We start from the raw sequence: 22,156 nt of genomic DNA, 5'->3' as shown, positions 1-22,156 counted from the left end.
TTTGCGCCATGTAGTTTTGTCCTACAAATTGTCTTTTTGGTATGTTATGCTGGTTTATAGCCATATGTTTTAATATTAAATGTGTGTGACTTTTCTGTCTTGTTCGTGTATAAATTTGCCAAGCAACATTTTTTTTCCCACATTCTCAGTCTTGTGTGCTGAAATATTTACACAAATGCTTGTTCAACTATAAAATCAGTGGAAGTGACTATGTTTCTTCTTATGGTTTAAATATTTAAGGGGCGTTAAACATTAGTCTAAGAAATTAGTATTTTGGAAGTGATTCAGGCAAAACCCAGCTTATTTGCTGTCTTACATCCCATTTTTTGTGTCTTAATTTATATTTTCCCTCTATTAAAAATTAATTTAGAATTTATGAATTTTTCTTCCATTAATTTTACAATCACATTTTGGATTTTTGATATCCACAACATTCTGTGATAAGGACTTCAACAGTTTTTTCATGTGTTATGTGAAAAATTACTTTGTTTCTTTGTTTTCTGCCTAGCAGGTACTATCTTCATATAGTGCCCTGGTTCTTACTTTCAAGGACGTATTGGTCAGTCATTCCATATTCACTTCCTAGATGTCACACATGACTTTGTAGGCTTTTATCATATTCTTCCTCTTTTTCAAGCGAAAGATCCATTAACTTATGTAATGAATGGAAACTGTCCCATGTCTGTCATCCAGTTCTGTCTTCCAGTTCTGTTATTATTGGGACAGAGCACAGAGCATTCAATATGCAGACACCTCTTGGGCGTATATAGTGGTATAACAATGACTTTTGGTTCGTTCTCTATTCCTTTCATAATAGTTCCTAACAGTAGATTTATTCTTTTAAATGCAGTGGAGCATTATATTGTCCATGATCTGGTTCCTTTTAGGTTACTAGACAGCTCAGAGTCTAGCATTTTATGAAGTGAGGGCTTTGTCCTAATGTACAAACATGCATGAACCTTCATTGAATTTTGTCCTCAGTAAATTAAAAATCCAGCTGGTTTTACTATTTCATTCCTAAAAATGTCCCATTTTCCATAGTGTTGCTGACTATCACCCAGATATCTCTTCTCAACATACTTCTTAAATCCTTCAGAAAACTGACGAATTTTGAGGCACAGCTTCTCAGTCATGCTGAGTCCTCTCCTATGCATCAGATTTTCAGTGTGTCACCTAACTATTTTTTCCATAATAATTCATATTATGAATTTGCTTCTCAGGGCTTTGAAGGTTTTTTTGGTGTGCTTTGGAATTTGAGCTTTTTTTTCCTCTATCATATACTGTTTTCTGAGTGCTTCAGGGTAAGTCTGTAAGTGCTTCTGATCATCTGTTCGCCTTACATTGCATCTAGCAGGCTTCCTATCAGATGTGTTTGGAAAAGGACCTGTTTTATGTTCCTTGCAGATTTTTCCAAAAACTCTCATTTAGCTTGCCTGATGGCATTTTTAGATTTAAATAGGGAAAGGTCAGGATGTTTTCTGTTTTCATTTTTTTAGACATAATTTCAACTTTTTTGTCTTGCTTCTGATAGCTTCTCTTCTGTTTAGTGGCATGGATTTTGTTTTTGATATTTCCAAAGTGTCTGTCAAAACTTGACTTGCATGTGTTTTGAGCTTCCAATATGATATCTGTAAGAAATCGCCATTTGACTTGCAAGTATGCTACTCTTTCAGCTGTTCCTCATGAAGCTTTTAATAAACTTCTCTAATTTTTATTTTTAAAAAAATTTAAAATTTGACTACAGTGTTACTTTTTGGATTTTGTTGTCCCTTAAGCTTTCTTCACAAGTCATACTGTTAACATCCCAGGCATGTAGTCAGACAGAAATGTGTCTCAAAGCTATACATTTATGGTTAGAGAGGGAATTGCATTCTGTAGATATTCTGGTTTACTTGTTGGCGCAATTTCTACATGAAGCCAGTACTAGTGGTCCCGCCATTTGAGTTGCTTCAGTGACCTTATTAATGAATATCTCCATTCCTACCACTTGCAGAATGACCATTCTGTCAACAGCTTTAAGATAACATTTCTATATTTAGTCATAGTTGCCATAAATTAGTAAAAATGTTGTATTCGTAATAATTTAAAGCATACATATATACATGAAGAAATACACAAGGAAGGAGACCAGTTGCAAGAGCTATTTCCAAGGTAAAAGTTAGTGCACAGAAGCCAGGATACCTCTCTAACTTAGGCAACAGTGAACAGTGGTGAATTTTTTATATGATCATATAAATGAAGGTGCAATTTATAGTTGACTGCCTGGTATCTGCTGATACTCTGTGAGAGCAATTACCCCCTGGTGTGTCTGAAAAAAATGTCTGTCTGTAACCACCAGTTAAAATGTATCCTTGGGCTACTGAATAGAGTGAAAAATATATTCAAGCAATCACCAAGTGTTATCATTACTCATTCAAAATGTTGCTGCATTTTGGAGAGTAGTCCAGATGCCACAGTTTGTCTAATAGACTCAGAGATTTCGGCTCAAATAGACTATATGTACGTGTGGGCAAAGAGGTGTGAGGGGGAGCGAAGGGCTATGGGCACGAGTTGTTGCTTGGAGTTATCGTTGGAGCAAATATATAAACTTTCATCTGGAAAAAAAGGCTTTTACTCATTGATTACAAGACGTGTTTTCCACATGAACAGTGATCTCTGTCTGTTCTATTTCCTTGAAGTTCCTAAAAATATTTGGGATTTGGGGTTTGAGAATATATGCGGAAATTTAGCACCTGGTTTTGTATTTTCTAATGTATGTGGTATCTGGGAGAAGTTTATGACCTCCTTATGCAGGAACTTCAGTCTCCAAGTGCTGATGGTACATGCACTCACAAAGTGCAGATATGTGTGTGAATAAAACATCCTGAATAAACACATTTCAGTAACAGAATTGATTGAGTGGGTTTCTTACTTTACCATTGGCTATGATGTACTTAGTTTTGCTTAAATGATCAGTTTTCCCTAATTCACTTAGAAAAGAAAATAGAAGGCCCTAATTAGTGTTTGGCTTAAATTGTAATCACATATAGTTATGATGCTAATCTGATGTACATTAAATTAGAGGGTTTCAAGGTGCAAACTATAAAAATGTGCTACATAGCTGTTATCCTAGAAGTGATATGAGTAGGATAGTCGTATAAGAAATGGCTAAAATATGTTCAGATTTTTACTAGAAATTACAAAAAAAAGTCTCATCATATAAAATATAGAAGGCACTGAAATTTTTAAATTTTGAACATTTGATGTTCAAGGTCAATCTAGGTAAGCCAGCTCAGCTCTTTCATGTATTTAATTATTTTAAGCTACTAAAATTAAATTACATTAAATCTAGAAGATATGGTTGATTTTCTTATAGTATGGTCTGTATTTATTTACCTCTTGTGCCTGAGACTCTTTTGTAATTTTCTTTTTAAATATAGTTTTATGATACATGAAAAAAAATTAAAAGTGATCCTCATCCTTACTGTGATGTTAGTGTTAAATCTTCATTGGTGTCGTCTAATAAATTGCTTTCTTATGCATTGTATATGTTTTACTTTTTTCCCCAAGAATTCAGAGCAGAATCTTAAAAAAGAGATTGAAGATCAAAAAGAATTATGTGAAGTGGCTCAGGTAAACATGAATTTACTTCAAATCTAAAATCTTCTTCTACCTTCTTTTTACCTCCTACCATGAATTAACTTTGAGTACCTTGTGACCAACTCACATAGAAGGCTAATGGTTTTTGTGAAGTAGTGATGCCTTTTGTGTAACAACTAGGAAAATTTAAATGCTCCTGAAAACATGAAACACTTTAGTTGTATCCCAGTTATTCACAATAATTTCCAGTTTGCTTTAAAAGATAAAAACCCTTTAGTAATAATCCATATATGCAGCAACATTGTCATTTGAATTTGTATATGTTTCTTACTTCGGTTTCTGTAGAAAGTGCAATCAGACCCTCACCATACCTTATATTCACACATGCATATGTAAAATAGGGTGGCCATAATGCCATTTATTTTCTCCTGGTATGAACCACTAAATTCACACAACACACTTTGGTTCCCTTTTTCTATTGTCAAATTTAGCTCTTCTTGACCCCAGTGATACTTTTCTAGCATCCTCAGGCAAGTGCTGATATTTCATCAGCTTCTCTGACTGAAATCCCAAGTTTGGCATCACCAAAAGGGGTATTCTGTTTACATCCATCGTTTTGCAGATGGATTCCATCAGCTGTCTACTGCAAGAGCATGGATAATGGTCATATTCAAACTGTTGTAATAACTACCAGGTCTTAAAGCCTCAAGCAAGACACTGAGTAGAAGCTCCAGGGCTATTTTCTGAAGAAGTCCTTAATCTCTGCATTCAGTGTCACCAGCAAGAGACAGGAGGCCTTATAGCTGTGTTGTCACACCAAGCTTTGGCTTCTGTCTGAGCAGCAAATTTTCAGAGATCACTCCTTCATTCCTCATCATGCCAGAAAATCAAAGTCAATGTTTCCTTCAAAGTTTCAGTCCAGTTCCACAGAAACCTTTGTGATACAGAAGACCTGGTCAAATCAGCAACTGCTGAACTGGTTGTTGGTACTAACCTTGCTGTTAGTGGTGCCTGCCTGCAAGATACAGACAAATAAAAGTCTTCCAGTTGCTGTTGTTTGGCATATCCTGTGAGGAGATGGGATACAGTGATAATGGCTGTGCTGACCTTGAGCCACTACTGGCTGAACCAGGTCCCTTGCAAGAAGTAAAAGTGTTGCCTTTTTATTAGATAAAACTTGATACCAGATAAACAGCACAATTAATGACTTTCTTCTCATCCAAGACCCCTCTAATAATTGGAAAAGATCTCCTGTGATGCATCATTAGCACAGCAGTGTTAGAACCCATCCTGAGAGCCCTTTCATAGCTGGTGAGCACCATTAAGATTCATCTCTTCTTCCCTCTGGGTACACGTAACACCTCTGGGAAAATATTTCTATTTTTAATGCTCCCACTCTCACCATTATTAGGTACAGGATTGTTTGGCCCTGTTGCTGCTTCTGTGCTGTGGGTGTTCTGATAGTGGGTTCTGATCCAACATCATGTAGGATTGAAACAACATGGAACTGGAGGGAGGCATTGCAGCCTTTTACTGTAAGTCCTTGAGTCAGAAACCTCCTTTGACTCCTTTTGCAATGGTCTCAGATAGGAGAGATTTACTGAGAAGTATCAAAGACTATTTTTTTTTAGAACTGAATATTGGATTTACTGTGACGACCAAAAGTTCTGAGATTTTTTTTTTTTTTGAGGGAGGAGTCTGAACCTTTTCAGGTTAGAGAGGTTCTTGAGATGCATCTTGTACTTCTTTTAAAAGTTCTGTTTCAACTGAACCTATTTTCTCTATTTTTCTTCCAAAGCCTCATTTGTCTGGGTTAGTCAACCTTCATATCCTTGCTGTCAAGAGGGTTTTTTTACTAATAGGACAAAACTTAAAGATGATGCCAAAGGATGTTCAAAGTTCAAAAGCTGTCATTAACTGGTGACTGTAAAAGGACAGCAGTTTAGGTGTCTGTTCCGAGATAGCCATGGGCAATCTTCTAATGCCATTGAATATAAAGCAACAGCGATCCAAAAATGTCAGTGGTTTTCTGGGAAGCTTGTCGATTCCACCTACCAACCATGTTGTCAACTGGAACATTATCCATAACTTCATAACTAACATGCCTATGCTGATTATATTTCCCATCAGAAAATATTTTCACTCTTGGCATTAATATTTAGAATTTTAATTCCTCTTTTCTACTATTTGCTTAAATAGTTCTGTAAATTCATTGTCTGCTTCAATGTCACTTTTGCATTTCCTAACATATCTTGCTGATTCCCCCACTCTATTTGTGTTTGCCAGTTCTGCTGACTGTTCAGCTTTTTCTATTCAAAAGCTTCTGGCATACGTCAACTTAATGGCCAACTTTTCCTTCCCTTTGAAGAAATTTTTAATCACCTCATGATGTATTTGTTAACTTTTACTTTTTGTTAACTTTTAAACTTTTGTTTACTTAGGAGTATAAATGTTATTTCAGATTTGGATTTTTCATGCTCTACTGCTTTTGAAATACTGGAAGTTAATTCTATATATATTTTAATAAACAGTACAGGATTCAAGCAATATATGATGATCTAGAGGAAAAGCAAAAAGAGAACCTCAAGAAAAGAGAGGAAGATATGAAGAGGATAGAACAGATTGAGAGACAAGTGGCTGATCTAGAAACAAAACTTAAAAGAAATAAAGATATACTTAAAGAGAAGAGTGAGGTAAAAGTACTAGATTCTAGACCATTCACTAGCATATATTTGATCACTATTAAAAAAAACCCCAAACATACAGAAGTCCATAGCTCAGAAGAGTTGGGTTATTAAGCTGTGCAGTTGTGCAATGTACCAAAACATACAACATAATTCCAGCCTTGTTTTTCACCTTTCTTCTTTTTTATATAAGAAAAAAACCTTCCTGTCTCTTTTAACTTCTATGGTTTGTTTTCTTACAAAAGGGAAGTCTGTACTTGCTTGTTTCCTTTGTACTTGCTTTCTTACTTATAAGCTGAAGAGAACAACTAGTATATGAGCCATGGCACGCTGGGGACCTTCTTCACTTCCCTGCAGTATGGATGATACAGATAAAAATATTTTTCCTTCCTCTCATTAAAGCTCTTTTTTGTATAGTAAAAAAAAAGAGAAACAGAAGATTTTTGTGTTAAGAACAGGTCCCCAACCTACTTGAATTGACTTAATTAATTACACTCTTACCTTCCAAACATTTCTTCTACTTCTGGTAGAGCAGTCCTACTTCTATAGTATGACATTTTCATTGGCACCTCTATCATCTTGAAAGTACAGCCAAAGAAGTGTTTTCCTCCAGTTGTCCAGTGATGGCCTAGTAGCCTATTCCCCATATTTGCAGGGTATACTAGTGGTGTTAACCTTTCCTAAGGTTAAAACCTTGGGAAAATTTTCAGGGAAATAACCTTTCGTCTAGACCTACTCAAATGAATAACAGGAATACTAACTAAAGTTCTGTGACTGAGAAGTTTTTCTTTCAATTTTAGACTTTTCTAGATCTGGTTACCTTTTAGATCTTTGAAAACTTTGCTTATATGGTGTGCTACAACAGTGGTAATAGAGACCAGATTGCAAAGTGGACAATGTTACCTAACTAAATTACTGTTTGAAAACAAGGTATGACAATGGTGGATGCTTTTGAAAAATACCTGATAGTATGTGGATCAGTTGACTAGTAGTCCTACAGACATGAGACCTTAGCTAGGTAGATAATAATTTCCTTAAGCGATACTGATAGCTGTATGTCCCCCTGCCACCTCAACAAAGGTCTGCAGAAACAGACCTTGTTGTTCTAAAATGATGTGGAACTATTCAAAATCTGAACTGTAGTTCAGTACAAGATGTAATGTCTGTACATTATATTGAAGCAAAATCCTCAAATAAAACCATTCAGTCTTTTTTTTGCAGAACTGTTTGCAATGTAATTTATTTACAGATTATTTTTTTCTAATTAAGAGCATTTCCATACCTTTGCTTTATTCTTTTTGTATGTCTTTTTCTTGAATAGGTGCTTATTCCTTTTCTTCTGTTTATGCTTTCTTCTTCATTGGCTCTGACGATGACTGGAAACATGGGAAAAATGTCAATCATTTTTAGTCTTCTATCATGAGTTCTCACAATCAAGTACAGTCAACGTCTTTTGAGCTTATTCAGTTTAAATACAGGATTTGTTATTGTTCAGAGCTCTGACAGAAGAATTTCTGCTGCCTTAGTGAGAAGTTTTTTGTTGCAGATTCAGTCTGTAGGTTCATAGTTCTGTTATCCAACTACTAGTAAATAGCTTGTCATAGGAGATTGTCTTCTCCCTTTTTTTAATGTTATTCTATTTGAAGTGTTCTTGACATTGTCTACATATAGCAATATTTCATCATTTTTGGAAGGGAGATGGAGGATGTTGAATAGTTTGAATTCAGATGGTGGGTTATGTGATAGTTTATTTTTGATGCAAGCTTAATAAGTCAAATTGAAAAATTAAAAGGAAAAAAAAGATTCCTCTAATAGCTAATAGTATTTTCAAAACAATGCATTAATGTCAGTGACTAATGTTGTTAGCCCTTCCCCAACTAAAACTCAGTAGACACAGTGTGACAAAGATCACATCATTAGTTTCCTGGAAACCTAGAGAGGTGTGGTCTAAGTTATACATCATAGTCTGCGGCTGTGTCTTTGCTTCTGTTTCAAAAGTGTGGAAACAGTTTGCACAAGCAGATTTGTATGTAAAAGATGTGAAAAAGGTAACTTCAAAGAATAACTTTTTCATTGGTTAGAGGTATAAATTATTGTTTCAGAGTGGAAATATTAATACCTATTTTAATATTCTTTGTTATATAGTCTAAAGCTAATTTAAAACTTTGAATAATATAACTATTATGCTGTATACATAAGCATACTTAGTAATGTAAAGTTTTCCTTATTACATGTATTAATAATAATTTCTGACATTTAATATTTGGTACTCACACTAATGATGCAAATGAAATTAATACAATAGACAAGGAATCTTGTTTTTCTTGAGGTGCTAATTAATAATCAAGTGGATTAATGAAAAATATAAAAATGAGACATCCCAATACTCTATTTTATTTATTCTTCCTCCTCTTGTCAGCTGTCCTTAGCTGTATTTTTCATGAGTTAGTGATAATAAGCAATAAATATTTATTTTGCCTTTATGCAAATTCCATGGAAGCTATTCGAAATACATATTTTGATTTAAGAACTTTATTTTTAACTTTCTTGGCAGAAGGAAAGGGAAGAAGCATGGGGAGCAGAGTAAACAGTGACATTTAGCTGTAAGATGAAAAAGACTATATGAAGTGACAGAGATATTTTCTATTTTAAATGTGGGCTTTTTCATTCAAAACACAGAGTATATAAACCTACATAACAGGAAAATGGGTATGGAAGGGAAAACAAAAATAAGCTTAAGAACAGTAATTGTTCGAGTATTTAATGACTAATGTATTTTCTGATTTCTATAGAATGTAGGAATATAACTTCTGAATACTAACACTTCTGTTTATGCATACACAATCCAGAAGTTCTCCTGTTTGGATCAGAGAGTACAAGAGCTAGATAAACAGCAGAAGCAAACAGAACAACAACTGGAACAAAAAAGAAGTACTATGCAGCAACAATTAAATTACATACAGGTGAATAATTTAACGCTTGTATGGCTTTTTTGAAGTGTGTTTAATCTCAAAGGTTAGGCTGTCATTTCTACACAGTTGCCTTGGAACTATATACATATATACAGCATATGTACTATTTTCTGCCTCTTGCTTGAACTAACCTGTGAGGTCCATAGCCTTGAGACAGCATAAAATACAAAGCAGAATTGATATTGGGGTCACTGGGAAGTCCTTTGCTTTCTTCATTTGCTACGCTGGCTCAGATTGCTCGAGGGGCTTTAGAAATGCAATGGAGAAAATCAATAAAGGACAAAAAAGATTCTAGTATAATAGGAAGTGCCTGCTGATTGCATGTTTGCTCAGCAGATGGCATCTTTTTGTAAATGATGGGTTGTATCTGCTGTATCAGTTACTAAACTGTATAATCCACCAAAGGGAATTATTGAATTTCATTACTGAACAGTATACTTTATATAAACATGGTTATAAGCATTAGAAGAAACAAGCATCTTTTTTCTAGATGTTGTTCATTTTTATTATTCTTTCATTTACATATTGTATAAACTTAAGTTAGATATTGCAGCATCAAAGATGAGCAATATAGATTAAAAAAAAAAAGCTTTCATGTTGTTCAGAGCAGCTTTCATGAATCAGGTAATTTCTATTGAAAAAGTGAGACTTCCTATATAGGACAGAACTTTAAATTATGCTTTGGGAAAATAATTGGTTCACACAGGCTTCTACATTTTTTTGTTGAAGACTATGTTCTACCGAGCTGCAGGTTTACTGATAGATCTAGAGCGCGTGGAAATGACTGATGAGTCAGCATACAGATAATCAGTATGATGTTTTTCAGTGCAGTTATTTCCTGTACTTTTAATTACTATTTTTAATGCTACCTTTCATAGTAACTGTAAATAGCAGTATCTATTAATTACTTGAGCAATATTTGAGTTGGTGTTCTGGAGGAGTATTAGATAAACGTTCTGGGTAAGTGGAATAAAACAATGTACAAAGCCTATTTTATGAGAACTGTAGAGCTCTGAACTGGTAACAATACTTGGATACCTTAAATATTGCATTCTTAGAGCCTGATACAGTTCCCTGATTGTAGCAATTGAAGTTTTGTAAAAGGGGGGCTTTATAAAGGGTCTGTCTTGTTTTTAACAATAACTCATATTTCTAGCTGTGCAGAGTCACACTATCTGATTCTGTTAATCATGTTATATTGTTTTTATGGAAAAGTTATTCAAAGTTATATTCAGAGATTTTAGTGCTCTCTCATGATTAAGACATTGGCTTATTTAAAGCTCGTCCAGTGTGTAGCTTAAATGATGTTATGGAAGAAATGGCTATGATTCTACAGTATTCTTAGTACAGGAGTAATATAGAGTCTCCAGCTTCCAACTGATCAAGCAATTCACCCAGTCCTTCATAGTTTACCTGTTTTAGGACAAGAATAATCACACCCTGGAGGCTGCTGCATTTCACCATTGAATGTAAAGTGACTTAGTTTGGTCTGCTGGCATTTAAATGTCTAAAAGCTAGATACCTAGATAAAAGCATCTGAATTCTATTCCATAATACACCAGTGGTCCTGTTCAGCAACTAGGAAGAATGAAGAATACTGTTCCTGTATTGAACAGCTGAATGACCAAGTGCCAAGGGACTCATTCAGCTTAGGCAGGATACTGGACTGTTACCCACCACAGCAAGCCGTAAGGAGTGGATATTCAGTCTATCAATGTTTGGATCACAGATTGTAGAGCATCTCACCATTTTTGTGTGTTTGTTCTAAAACTTGATTGCAAATTCTTGTCCTCTATAATAGGTATCAGATTGCAATGACTCAGTGGCTAGTATACCATATGCGTGAAAGCCAACATTTTCAGGTTTCATCTGCCTTGGTTAAAAAGTCTTGAAAAAAGTGCAGGAAGTCAAAGAGCCAAAATTCTTCACTGGCAGTTTTGTTCTAATACAGCTCATATGTGAACCTGACTCTTTGGCAAAAAAACCCATGTCATGGTTTCTTTGTGTACAAATTTATATCTGGCCCTGACATCTTAATAATCTTAAATTTCATTATTTGTAAAGTTTAAGTCCAGTACAGACCATACAGACATCCTGTATATCCCAGGCTATCACATTTCTTCAGGTTCTCCTGGTTCTGAGCCTAAAACTAATATGATTTTTCCTCAGAGATTTGAGACTCTCTATGGGCGGTTCGGTTGCATAGGGATTTGCATTAATTACCATATCTTCATTTTCTTTCTAATGATTTCATGTTCCTGCAAGAAACCTGAAATTTCCATCTAATCCTAAAAAGATACTTATTACAATTTTACAAAGTTCAGAGGCCTTTAAAATGTCATGTTCTTGTGGTACCTTGTATGCCTTCATATCTGTGCTAACATCTGTTACAAAATCTTTGATTCCTTGTTTTACTACTACCTTTTAGATACACCTCTAAAGAAGCACTTCTTTCATAAAGAAAAAGATCATTAGACTGTGCATCAGGCTACTGCTTCAGAAAAATGGCATAGTATCTAAAGAAGAAATTTTAAAAATACTGATCTTTATTTAAATACTGTGGTGCATTCTTTGCCTACTGAATTGTGAGGTCTTGGAATTTGGGGTTTGTACATGTGTGCACTTAAATTATACGTGTGTATGTAAGGATAATCAAAAGATATTTTCCTCCCTCTTAATTTAACCCATTTAGTTAGCTGCTTACAGCATATTGGCAGGAGTTACAAAATCTAATGCAGCAAGACCACTGTAGACCAAATTGAAGATTCCCACCTCCTTATTCCTACTGAACTGCTGCGATGCTTTGGGTTTACTTTATTCATTGTGGGGGAAGCTGCAGCTTAGTTTACCAGATACTGTCACTTTTGAAAGTAGAGTTTGCTTGAAGCATGTATCTTCATGTTTTTTGGGTCCTGTGACTGTCAGTGACTTTTGGTATTAAAATGACACTGCACTTTAATCTCTCTTCTGTAGAACAGGAAGTTTAGTGGAAACGCTTTTTAATTTAAAGGTTCTTAGCAGCTTAATGTCAGCATCTCTTTGAGTTGTGTGCTTTTAGCTGAGGAAAGTGGGCAGGAGTTTGAGTCATTCCCGGTGCTTTAATCCTCCACTGTCTGGAGTACAGGACTACTATGTCATGAAAAAAACTTGACATCTAAAAGAAGACAACTCTGTATTTAGACAACTAAATGAAAAATGCTGTTCTTCAGAGATAATGAATAAGCCATACTCTCCCTGGAGAACGGCAACTAAAAATACTGTTTTTTCCTGAAAGTCAAGTTTTTAAGGAATCTACCTGAAACACTATTACATTTTGTAAGTACTTTGATGGCCTAGCAGTAAAAGCTGCCAGTTAAGATGCTGACTCTGCATACACTGAAATAAATAGGCTTAAACTTAGATAATATGCAAAATTGTTACATTTCACTATCATTAATAAAGTTTTTGCTGTGCAAGCCGGTGCTTATTTGCAAAAGTTCTATGTATGAGAGCAAAAATAAAAGAAGATATGTATTTTATGAAGATAGTGCCCTACAAACATGCATCCATCTATATACAACGTAGGCAACTGCAAAAATACAAACGCCGTAATAAAATCTGTGGATCAATAGTAGAAGAATAGTGCAACAAATTGACCTATAACTGGATGTGCAAAGCCATGCTTCTACAGAAATACAGTTCTTCCAGTTGCAGTAAGTGATTCAACTTCTCACTCTGAAAGAAGTTCTCTTTGGTTGGGTATACTATTTCAGGAATTGTTGCACATACTCATGTGCTTAAAATATAGTATTCGGAAATCTAGCCCTGCCTGATTTACATGCTATGCATTTTTTTAATTCCCAGGAAAAATATTCAATTGCTTCCAGTCAAATTGCTGAGAACTTTCGAATCGCAGAAAATTTTAAAAATGAACTTAAAGAATTAAATGAATTATGGAACATGAAGCAAATACAGATGGAAAATACAGAAAAATGTTTACCTGATTTGCGGTAAGACCTGCCTGTTATACAAATTTTAGAAAATAGTTTATTACTTTTATTAAGGTAATTTAGTAATTCTACTTTATTACTATTATTAAACATCGTTTTACTATTTTAAAATATTATTTCTAGGAAATACAATGTGCTTTTTTTCAATAATTGGAGAGTATTTTTGTCTGCTCACTGCTTGTAATTATAACACATCTGTAGAAGCTATTCATGAAAAATTGCCAACCAAATTGAATTTCAGGCATCAGAATTACTTTCAGAAATCTGATAGTATTCATGATCAGTTGCATCCTTAATTAATGGAGGATCCCACACACTCTCTCTTTTCTCTGGTTTAAGAAGTGTGGACCTACATTTACAATGTCTGTTGAGTCCTGAAAATAGTCTCAGAGGACTCTACCCAACTGAGAATGCAGGCTGTCTTCTAGGCCACACAAGCCTTAGAGGGCCATATAGGCTGATCCCACAGCAGGTTTACGCTTCAAGGATGAAGGTGAACCTCCTGTGCAATGTCAAAGAGAAAGCAGCTTGGTTTGTTGAATTGTACAGGATGACTGAATAGTGAAAAACTGATCCTTGCATCATTATACTACAGCTCCCTTTCTGTGATCTCATTCACTTTCATACTGTCAGTGTTGAAAGATCTTTGAGAGATTATTTCACAAAATCCTTGACCAGGGGAAAAAAAAAGTATTTTTACATGTAAATTTTTCAGCTGAATATGTAGGACTGGATATTTTTTTTTTACAACAGAATGATTCAGAGGGACCCAATGTGCAGTGGAACTTACTGAACTTCAAGAAAGGAAGGCATCTTTCTGTGACTGAAAATCTCTTCTTGTTTTTCAAAGCTCCTTAGAGAGTAGTCAGTAGTTTCAGAGCAGTGGCATGCTATATTCAGACTCAGAGAAGAAAGGGATAATACCAACACAAAGTGATACTGAAAGTTCATTCCAGCAATTCGTTGTTTCTATATCATTAAGAAGTCCATCTCTCTTTCAAAGAGAAATTTTATTGCAAATTCTTCAACTTCTAGACCTAAAATAGACAGTAATGAAAACTCTGCATTTTTTTGAGAACCTGCTTTTGGAGATCCCATCTAACAGAAAGATCAGCAAAGTTGAAAACAAAAAGTCCAAAACCCCCTCTCTGACTTCCAAATTATGCATCCAAATGCCTAGTATTCCTTTTTGTCATTCTCTGAACACAGAAGGAACAGGACATGGGAATTTCTCCATCATGTGACTTGCTGAAAACTGACTGCATGCTTATGCCTTCTAACTGTCAGAGTATTCAGCTACTTTGTGCTTGAGAGGCAAAGGAGAAGAAGTGTGTGGAATTGTTGGTGTATTTTCAATACATTCTGCCCCTCGTTAGTAAAGATTAATGGTGACAATATTCAGAAAAAAAATTCTTTCAGGCTAATCTACCTTCTATTAGTGTTTCCAATAATCTGACATATCACATAACGTTTCATCAATCTGTCTTAAGAAAGTCTGCCCTAGCCATTTCCTGTTATATTTTGTGTTATGCATGTAGTTCAATATTGAATTATCCATTTGAACTGATCTTTCTTCTTTTCATAAGAGTGCTGATACCTGTCTGACCTGGTAGAAAAACTAGGAATAAAAGATTAACAAAACAGTTATGCTTTTATTCTTGGCTGTTATTTCCATTTTTGGGGGGCATGTCATCAGGCTAATTCTAGCCTGAGCAGGTGAAGAAACTCGAGGTAAAGGAGTCTCTACTTCTGCTTTCAGTCTTCACTGTTGTCCTTTTACAAGTACTTCCTAGCATCTTTCTCTGACTCCTTGACTTATTATTGCTTACTATTAATGTGATTAAAAGAATAGATAGTAGCTACTAGGGTGAAATAGAAACATTGACATAATGTTGTCAAAACAGCAGTAATTTGAAATAATTACTTTTTCCACAATAAAATTGACTACAAAACTGAAGTCCACTACAAAACTTAGCCTAACCTGCCAGACAAGGGAAAATTATATGCCACAGGTATCTCACCTAGAAACCATCTTATATCAATGACTTTTGGAAAATTGTTTTTGCCCTCTTGGAACTCATCAAGACATGTCTTCATATCTGAATTTAAGAATGAACATGAAATATATTCATTCAAATTTTTTTTAATCTCCGTAGAGTTCAGTCCTAGTGAAATTAGAAAGATGATGAGCAAATCCTGTGAATTTACGGTCTGTGTGAGGAGCATTTCTGTTTGTGTCAGAGTCCCTATCATTTATATGCATCAGTTCCCATGTGGTGTCCTACCTTGAGTGAGAAGGAAATAAGGGCAGAAAGCAAGTTAAGGGGATGTACTCGAGATTAGGAAGGCTGGAAGGGTGTTTCAGTGCAAAGGAACTCTAGGTAATTTCTGATGGATCCCTTAGCCCCTTTTTAGAGAGATTTTTCTAGACAGTGATTCAGAGGAGGCCTTTGACACTTTAATTTTCTGCAAAGGGTATTGTTCTGCAGAGAGTCACAGAAGAGACTGTGGGGAGGGTCTTGTGACCTCCAGAATTTACATCTAAATTCCGAAACTCCTAAATACATCTGTGCTGTCAAGTATCAGCTAATCAATAAGAAGGATAACAGGTTGTTATTGGTTCCACCTGTTCATAGCTTGACAGCGTAAATGGCTCCTGAGCGGTCAGTATAATCTTTACATGACAGATTTTTCCCTTTCTCAGACTGTTTAATTTGTTTTAAAATTAAAATAAATTTTATTTTAGTGTTAAAATAACATTTAGTTTATACAACAAAGCCTTAAAAGTAGGAAAAAGTAGGCTTATATTGTTTCTTGAATTTCTGTTTTTGTGTGCACATTGTGATACAGTCATTATTATGCAGCCAACCGTTACATTACCTACAAGACTCTCGCTTAGACTATCTTGCAGAAAATCTGTTAGAACTTTTTTTAATATGCTTCTGTCTAAAAGCAACGGAAATACAGACCCTGAGAGAACAGACTGTTAGTACAAAGTGAAAACCTCTGAAAATTCCTTGACTTCACATATGTACAGGTTAAAGAAACTATACTAGGTATGGACAGAGACAGAAGCGAAATATTACACAACTGGTGTGAAGCTGCCATTTGCAGTCCCAATAAATATTAAGACAGTGGTTACCCGATATGGCATGGGCTTATTCTGTGTCTCAGAATAGCATTATCTGAGCAGATACTTTACATGTGGGACTGAACCAGTCAATTCTCTACAAAGTTGTTTTAAAAATGCAAGCTGTTTTTTAAAATTATGAGAGTTATGTGTCTTGATAGACTCATTGGATATGGACTGATAGCCAGAGTGTCTTTAAGTGGTCTAAACAGTCACAATAAGCCCCATCATAGAGCTCTTTCTTTTTTTTTTAAGGGTATCATTATTTGCAAGAAGACCCTATTTTATCTATTATAGAATTAAACATTAAACCTCTAAGTAAAGACTAAAAAACAGTATGGCAGAATATGTTGATTACTTAATTGAATATTTTTTCTTCAAAGGAAAAATTTAAGTGATGTAATGTTTAAGCAGCAAACTGTTCAGATGGTATTTAATCATCTCCAAGATGAGCTAGCAGAATATGAGAAAAGGTTAAAGCAGGAAGAAGAAACATATGGAGAATTACTACAGATTAGAAAGAAAGACCTGAAAGATTCAGAAGTGAGTATCATCAGAGCCGGGTTTCTTCATATGAGAAGTGAAATTATTATTTGCTTAGTTCTGTCTCATTTTAGGTCTAGAAAGGATAGTTTTATCAGAAGTTGGAAATAAGTAGTATCTTCTTGTCCATATGCAAGTTTTTCTAATTAATAAATTGCTATTTTTCTGTAGTAGACTTCTTTATTTCTATGAATGAAGAAGTAATTCTGGGAAAATTATAAAATTGTTCATTTACATCGACACTTGTAATTTTTCATTCATGCTTAGGCCTTTTTTCTCCTTTCACCAAGTACTCAGTAAAAAATAAATCTCAGATAATTTTGACTAAGACTAGCATCGATATGTTTCGATTCTTTTTTAGTCACCTAAGTATAAGAATAATGTTCAGTGCACAAAACATTCTTGGCAGTGGAGCAGTCAAACTTTGGCTTTTTTGGATAAAACTGCTTCTGAACAGTCAGGAGCTACTCCTTAACCAGATGCTCATCTGGATCTTAGGTGTTGTGGTTGATATGACGCAGATGGGAGGCAGAGTCTCCGTAGATGTAACTGAGAAGTCAGAGGTGTCAGAAATGGAAGTATAAAACATACAGTTGTAACAACCACAAAATCTTCAGATAAATCAGATGCATGTACAATTCTCTAAGTTCTTTTTTGTATTATTTTAATAATTAAACTTTTTTTCTCTATGAAAATGCATGATTTTCTAATTCTTCATGTATAATTTTCTTTGTTTTTACATGAAAATAAGGTTGAAATATTTCTAAATTGGGGAGACATTCCTAAATCAAGAATTTTGCAATTGTAGCTGTGTTAAAAATAATCAAAAAATATTCACTTTTGATCTCGTGTTCTTTACTTTTATGACCATCATATACTTTGCTCAGCTTAGCATAGTTTTGATAAAGTAAGCTACTCAATTACATGCTCTTTAGTAGTCACTTTTACTTCCTATTTCTAATGTATTAATTAATGGTTCTGTTTGTTTTCACAAAATCTGTACTGATCAAGATATGAAAGGGAACATGTTTATAAAAAAACAGAGATTGCCACTTTCTTACCTTTTACAAGTCATTTCAAAATACTGTATTTGGCTCTTGTGTTAATTCTGAGGTCAAAAATACTGGCCAGTATGTTGACTTGCCCATCATCACCTTAGCTTTAAAAATTGCTATAAGGTTAATTTGGTGAAATACCCTTCTTATCTGCTTCTCTAGGACATCAAGATTTGATTTTCTTAATATGTCCTGTTTCATCCTGTCTCGTTTCTTCTCTCATCTCCTTTACGCACTGAGTTATGGGTATTGCATGAAGTACGGATCTCTTAACAGTATTTTGTTATTAAATTAATGTTGGGGTAATGAGATTATGCTGAGCTTTTGTTGTTGGTTAAATGTAATTAGAAATATTATGCTGTGTGCTTGAGAGCCTGCTTTAGTTTTTACTGGAACACATTGCTAGTCTCCATGATGACATCTCTCCACCTAGGCCTACAGCTGGAATGGAGGCACACACTGTCATCCTAGAATACTTACCTTATACATCTATAAAATCCCAAACCCCACTGATCCATTTAAAAATATTTTTAAAAAATAAGAAACAAAAGATAGAAAATGTCATAAGTGTTTATACTACATCAGAAAGATCTCTCTCTGCCTTCTCACATGGAGTTTATTTACTCTCTTTTTCTGAGGAGGACTGAACTGGTGGTTATAACACCAGCGAAGCCAAATATTCCTTCAGTACCTTATGGACAATCAAAAAATTTCAGCAGGGTCTTCAGTTCACTACCCAACAGAAATGAGCAGAAGGCCTAGCTCCAGGGGGTGGGGGATGTTTTTGAGGGCATTGGAACTAGGATTTACAGGCAGGCTCTTCAAGAAGGCTGGCTATGATTTGTGGAAGTTGGGCTATGGCTTTTAGAATGATGACCAGTGTGGCTCTCTGGAAAAGGTCACTTGGACATCTCTCAGCAGCTTTTTCCTGACAGTAAAAGTCAAATCATCTACCTTGCTTCAGTATTGAATGATAGAGATAAGTTTTCTTCTTTCATCGGGATGGAATGAAAAAGCATTTACATTCTGATTTTTGTATGGAGCGATTTCTGTAGAAGTCCTGACTTTAGGTAATGTGGTACAATGCTTATGAGGCTTTGTCATCCAGTGTCTGCAGATGAAAGCTGGTTTACTGAAGCAGTAATGGCATATATCTGTTAGGCTAGTTTTCACAGTCTCTGCTTCTCTGAGTCTGAAGCTGGGTGAGACCATTCAATCCCCCACTGACAGGCAGTGCAATAGGAATAGACTAAGCATATGTTTAAGGTGAGAGATGAGTGGCTGAAAAAGTAGTCCTCACAGGATTAACCCCCATGTGGAGGAAACGATAAAAAAGGGATGCCCTAACTTCTGGGGTACAGGGTACAGGTGGTGGTTCAAGAAGTTCTGATCTGCAGTTTCTAGAAATTCTAGTGAGACATTGTACTGAATGAGGACTTCCTGTCTTGACAGTGGAAAACATTAGAATGCTTTTTTCTAAGTGTCGTGAAATACAAAAACTGAAAAGAGATGTTTGCTATATAGGCTGTGAATATATCATGTATTGTAACATCACACGTGTTCATAGCTAAGGCGAAAACAAAACCTCAAGCAACTCAGCATAAGTTGTATCTTTATCTTGGGAGAAGTGCTGTTGGTTGCTTTTGTTGACTGATGCAGAGCCAGATTTAAGCAGGAAAACAAACTGTTGACTCTGAAAATTGGAAGTTAATAGTTCCTTCTACTGAAGGAGAAATGCAGATGTACATGTCAATACAAAAAGTTAGAGGTGCACAGCTAACAGTATAGTTTGGAGGTTATAATTAAAAATTATCCTCATTATCTCATTTTTAAGATGTATATGTATGAGCCATTACACCTTATTCAGAAAAGAATGATTCAGCAATAAATGGAAAGACCAGTGAGACTGAAAAACCTAACTTGAGATGTATAGAAAGGTCCAATAAAATGATCTTTTAGTAGTGACTTCTGGGTTTTGTGAGGGTGAGTAAAAACCAGTAAGCAAGAACAAGTGGAAGGAAAGACTTTTTGCCAGGAAAAAAGGATTGAATAGCTGGACAGGAAGGGGATAGACAGCAACGCCTTTATTTGAGCAAGAGGTCCCTCTCTGCTGGAGGATAGATGGAACTGTTAAATCCACAAAGGAGATTAAACCATCTTTTTTCAAGAGATAAACTGCCTAGAAACTAGATGAGAGATTCAGTGAGAAAACTAGGGACCCTTGTTGTCAGCATCATGAAGGGAAATGGTGTTGAAAAATAGTCCTGATTATGGGAGAATCTGCATGAGAAACTAGTGGCCCCAGCACAGATCCAGGCAGAAAAAGAAATTTTGTGGGAAGACTCTTGCGGTATATTTGTATCAGGACTGAACAGGATGAGAAGCTGAAGAATCTACTTGCCTGGTTCTTGCAGGAATACACATCGTATGATTTGGCTAGAGAGCAGAGTCACAGTTTTTGCAGACCTCCTAGATTCTGTCTTCTCACAGGAGAAAGGACTGACAAGTGTTAGGACTATGGCACATGAGTGTAACAAATGTCGCAGCTAAATAGAAGGTGTGACTTTAGTTTCACTGACATTCATGCTAGTAAATGTGGCAAAATTTACACGTATGATAGGCATATTTTATCACTGCATTATTTGTAGCTACTCTCATAGTATCTCATTACTTTATGTTCTACAGGGACAGTACAGTCCCCAAACTATCATATTGCGATTTGGTTCAGTGTATCTGCTGTATTAAACACACAGATAAGAATTTTTTGACATAACAATTCATAATGATTGTTGGATCATGTTCAGAATGATTATGTTGTGCCTTGTTTTCTTAACCTCAAAACAAGCCTGCTTGCTCTTATTTTCTGCTGCTAATGTGATTATTTTACTTTCAATTAAAGTAACTGTAAAAATAGTTACTGTGGTATTTGAACATTGAATAAGATTATCTGAGTGACCAGAACTCTTGAAATATGAAAATTTGTCCTCATTAGTGTCCGCTATTGGACACATGATCATATATTTCTGAAGTCCAGGTCTATAAAGCTTTAAATTCAGACATATATATATATAGACTTGTGCTTTTGATAAACACATTAAATGCTATTACCCAAAGCATTGAGAGATACGTTGATACTTTGACTTTCTTTTTGTTTTGAAAGAGTAGCAATATCATAACTTCCTAATTCTATGAATTAGCATTAGTCTTCTGCTAAAAACTCCTTATGGTCCCATAATGTTTCTAGATTTTCTATGGATTTATTTGGCTGTTGCATGATACTGGGAAAGAAAATGGTAAGAAATTGATATTTCTTTAGCATTGTACCTTAAAATTGCACAAAGTTCAGCAAAGTTTCATCTAAAACTGAATGAGAATTTCTCAGGTATAGAAAAGTGCATTTGGAAATTCCTTTAAAGGAATGACAATAGTGCCTCCTTATTACAATACAGAAAGTTTAAATGAGGGGAAATATACTTTAAAAATATTTGAAATTTTATAGATATTAAAATAAGTTTTTAATCAGTTATTAATATTATAAAGATGTTTAGTCTGCAAATATCTGATCAGAATGTTTTTACCTTAATGTTTTGCATTTTGAAACAAATCAGGATGTTCCTACGAGCACTTTTTTCTTTTATAGAAAAGCATTTTCCGTCTGGGGAATGATATATCAGAAAATCCGTGACTGGTTCTAACAGCTAGTCATGATATGTTTTTTCATCAGATATTGAGAGTATGACTAATGAAATAATCTACAAAACGGCGTATTTCAGAAGGGTTTGTTACAGAAATATGACAATATATTGCTGAAAGCTGAATTAAGAAATAGGGAAAAACATAGTTAGATCAGGGGAGGTGTTTATCATCATGGTATTAGGTAAAATCTACTGGGTATCTTTTATCATTTAACATTCATCTATTTAGGTTATCTTTTCTCCTAGTCATTCTTTTCAGTCTTGCTGCACTAACACCTCCAGAGCAGTTTCCATCTCTTAATTTCAAAAAATACTGTTAATCGATATTAATGTTACAGAAGAGCTTTGTTACAGCATATCCATATAAACACAAGAGTTACATTTGAAGACATATGAGAAAAGAGGATTTTTTTTAAAAGCTAGAGAGCCGTTGCTCCCTTTAGGCTATTTCGTGTGTGTGCAGGGTAAGGATAACAAATAGTCTGGCTATAAAATTGTCTTTAATTAGT

At 35.0% G+C, this 22,156-nt stretch overlaps 1 protein-coding gene across 1 annotated transcript in view; it reads left to right on the top strand.

Moving 5' to 3' along the window:
• Positions 1-22,156, top strand: part of CCDC178 (coiled-coil domain containing 178) — a 167,218-nt gene that overhangs the window by 35,353 nt on the left and 109,709 nt on the right. The window contains exons 12-16 of the mRNA XM_065630102.1: positions 3,550-3,612; positions 6,111-6,272; positions 9,113-9,226; positions 13,079-13,224; positions 16,738-16,897. Of these exons, the coding sequence (XP_065486174.1) occupies positions 3,550-3,612; positions 6,111-6,272; positions 9,113-9,226; positions 13,079-13,224; positions 16,738-16,897 (645 nt within the window). The remainder of the gene's footprint in view (positions 1-3,549; positions 3,613-6,110; positions 6,273-9,112; positions 9,227-13,078; positions 13,225-16,737; positions 16,898-22,156) is intronic.

The sequence above is a fragment of the Caloenas nicobarica genome, chromosome 2 (genome assembly GCF_036013445.1).
Source record: "Caloenas nicobarica isolate bCalNic1 chromosome 2, bCalNic1.hap1, whole genome shotgun sequence".
NCBI lineage: Eukaryota > Metazoa > Chordata > Aves > Columbiformes > Columbidae > Caloenas > Caloenas nicobarica.
This window is presented reverse-complemented; position numbering and strand designations above follow the sequence as displayed.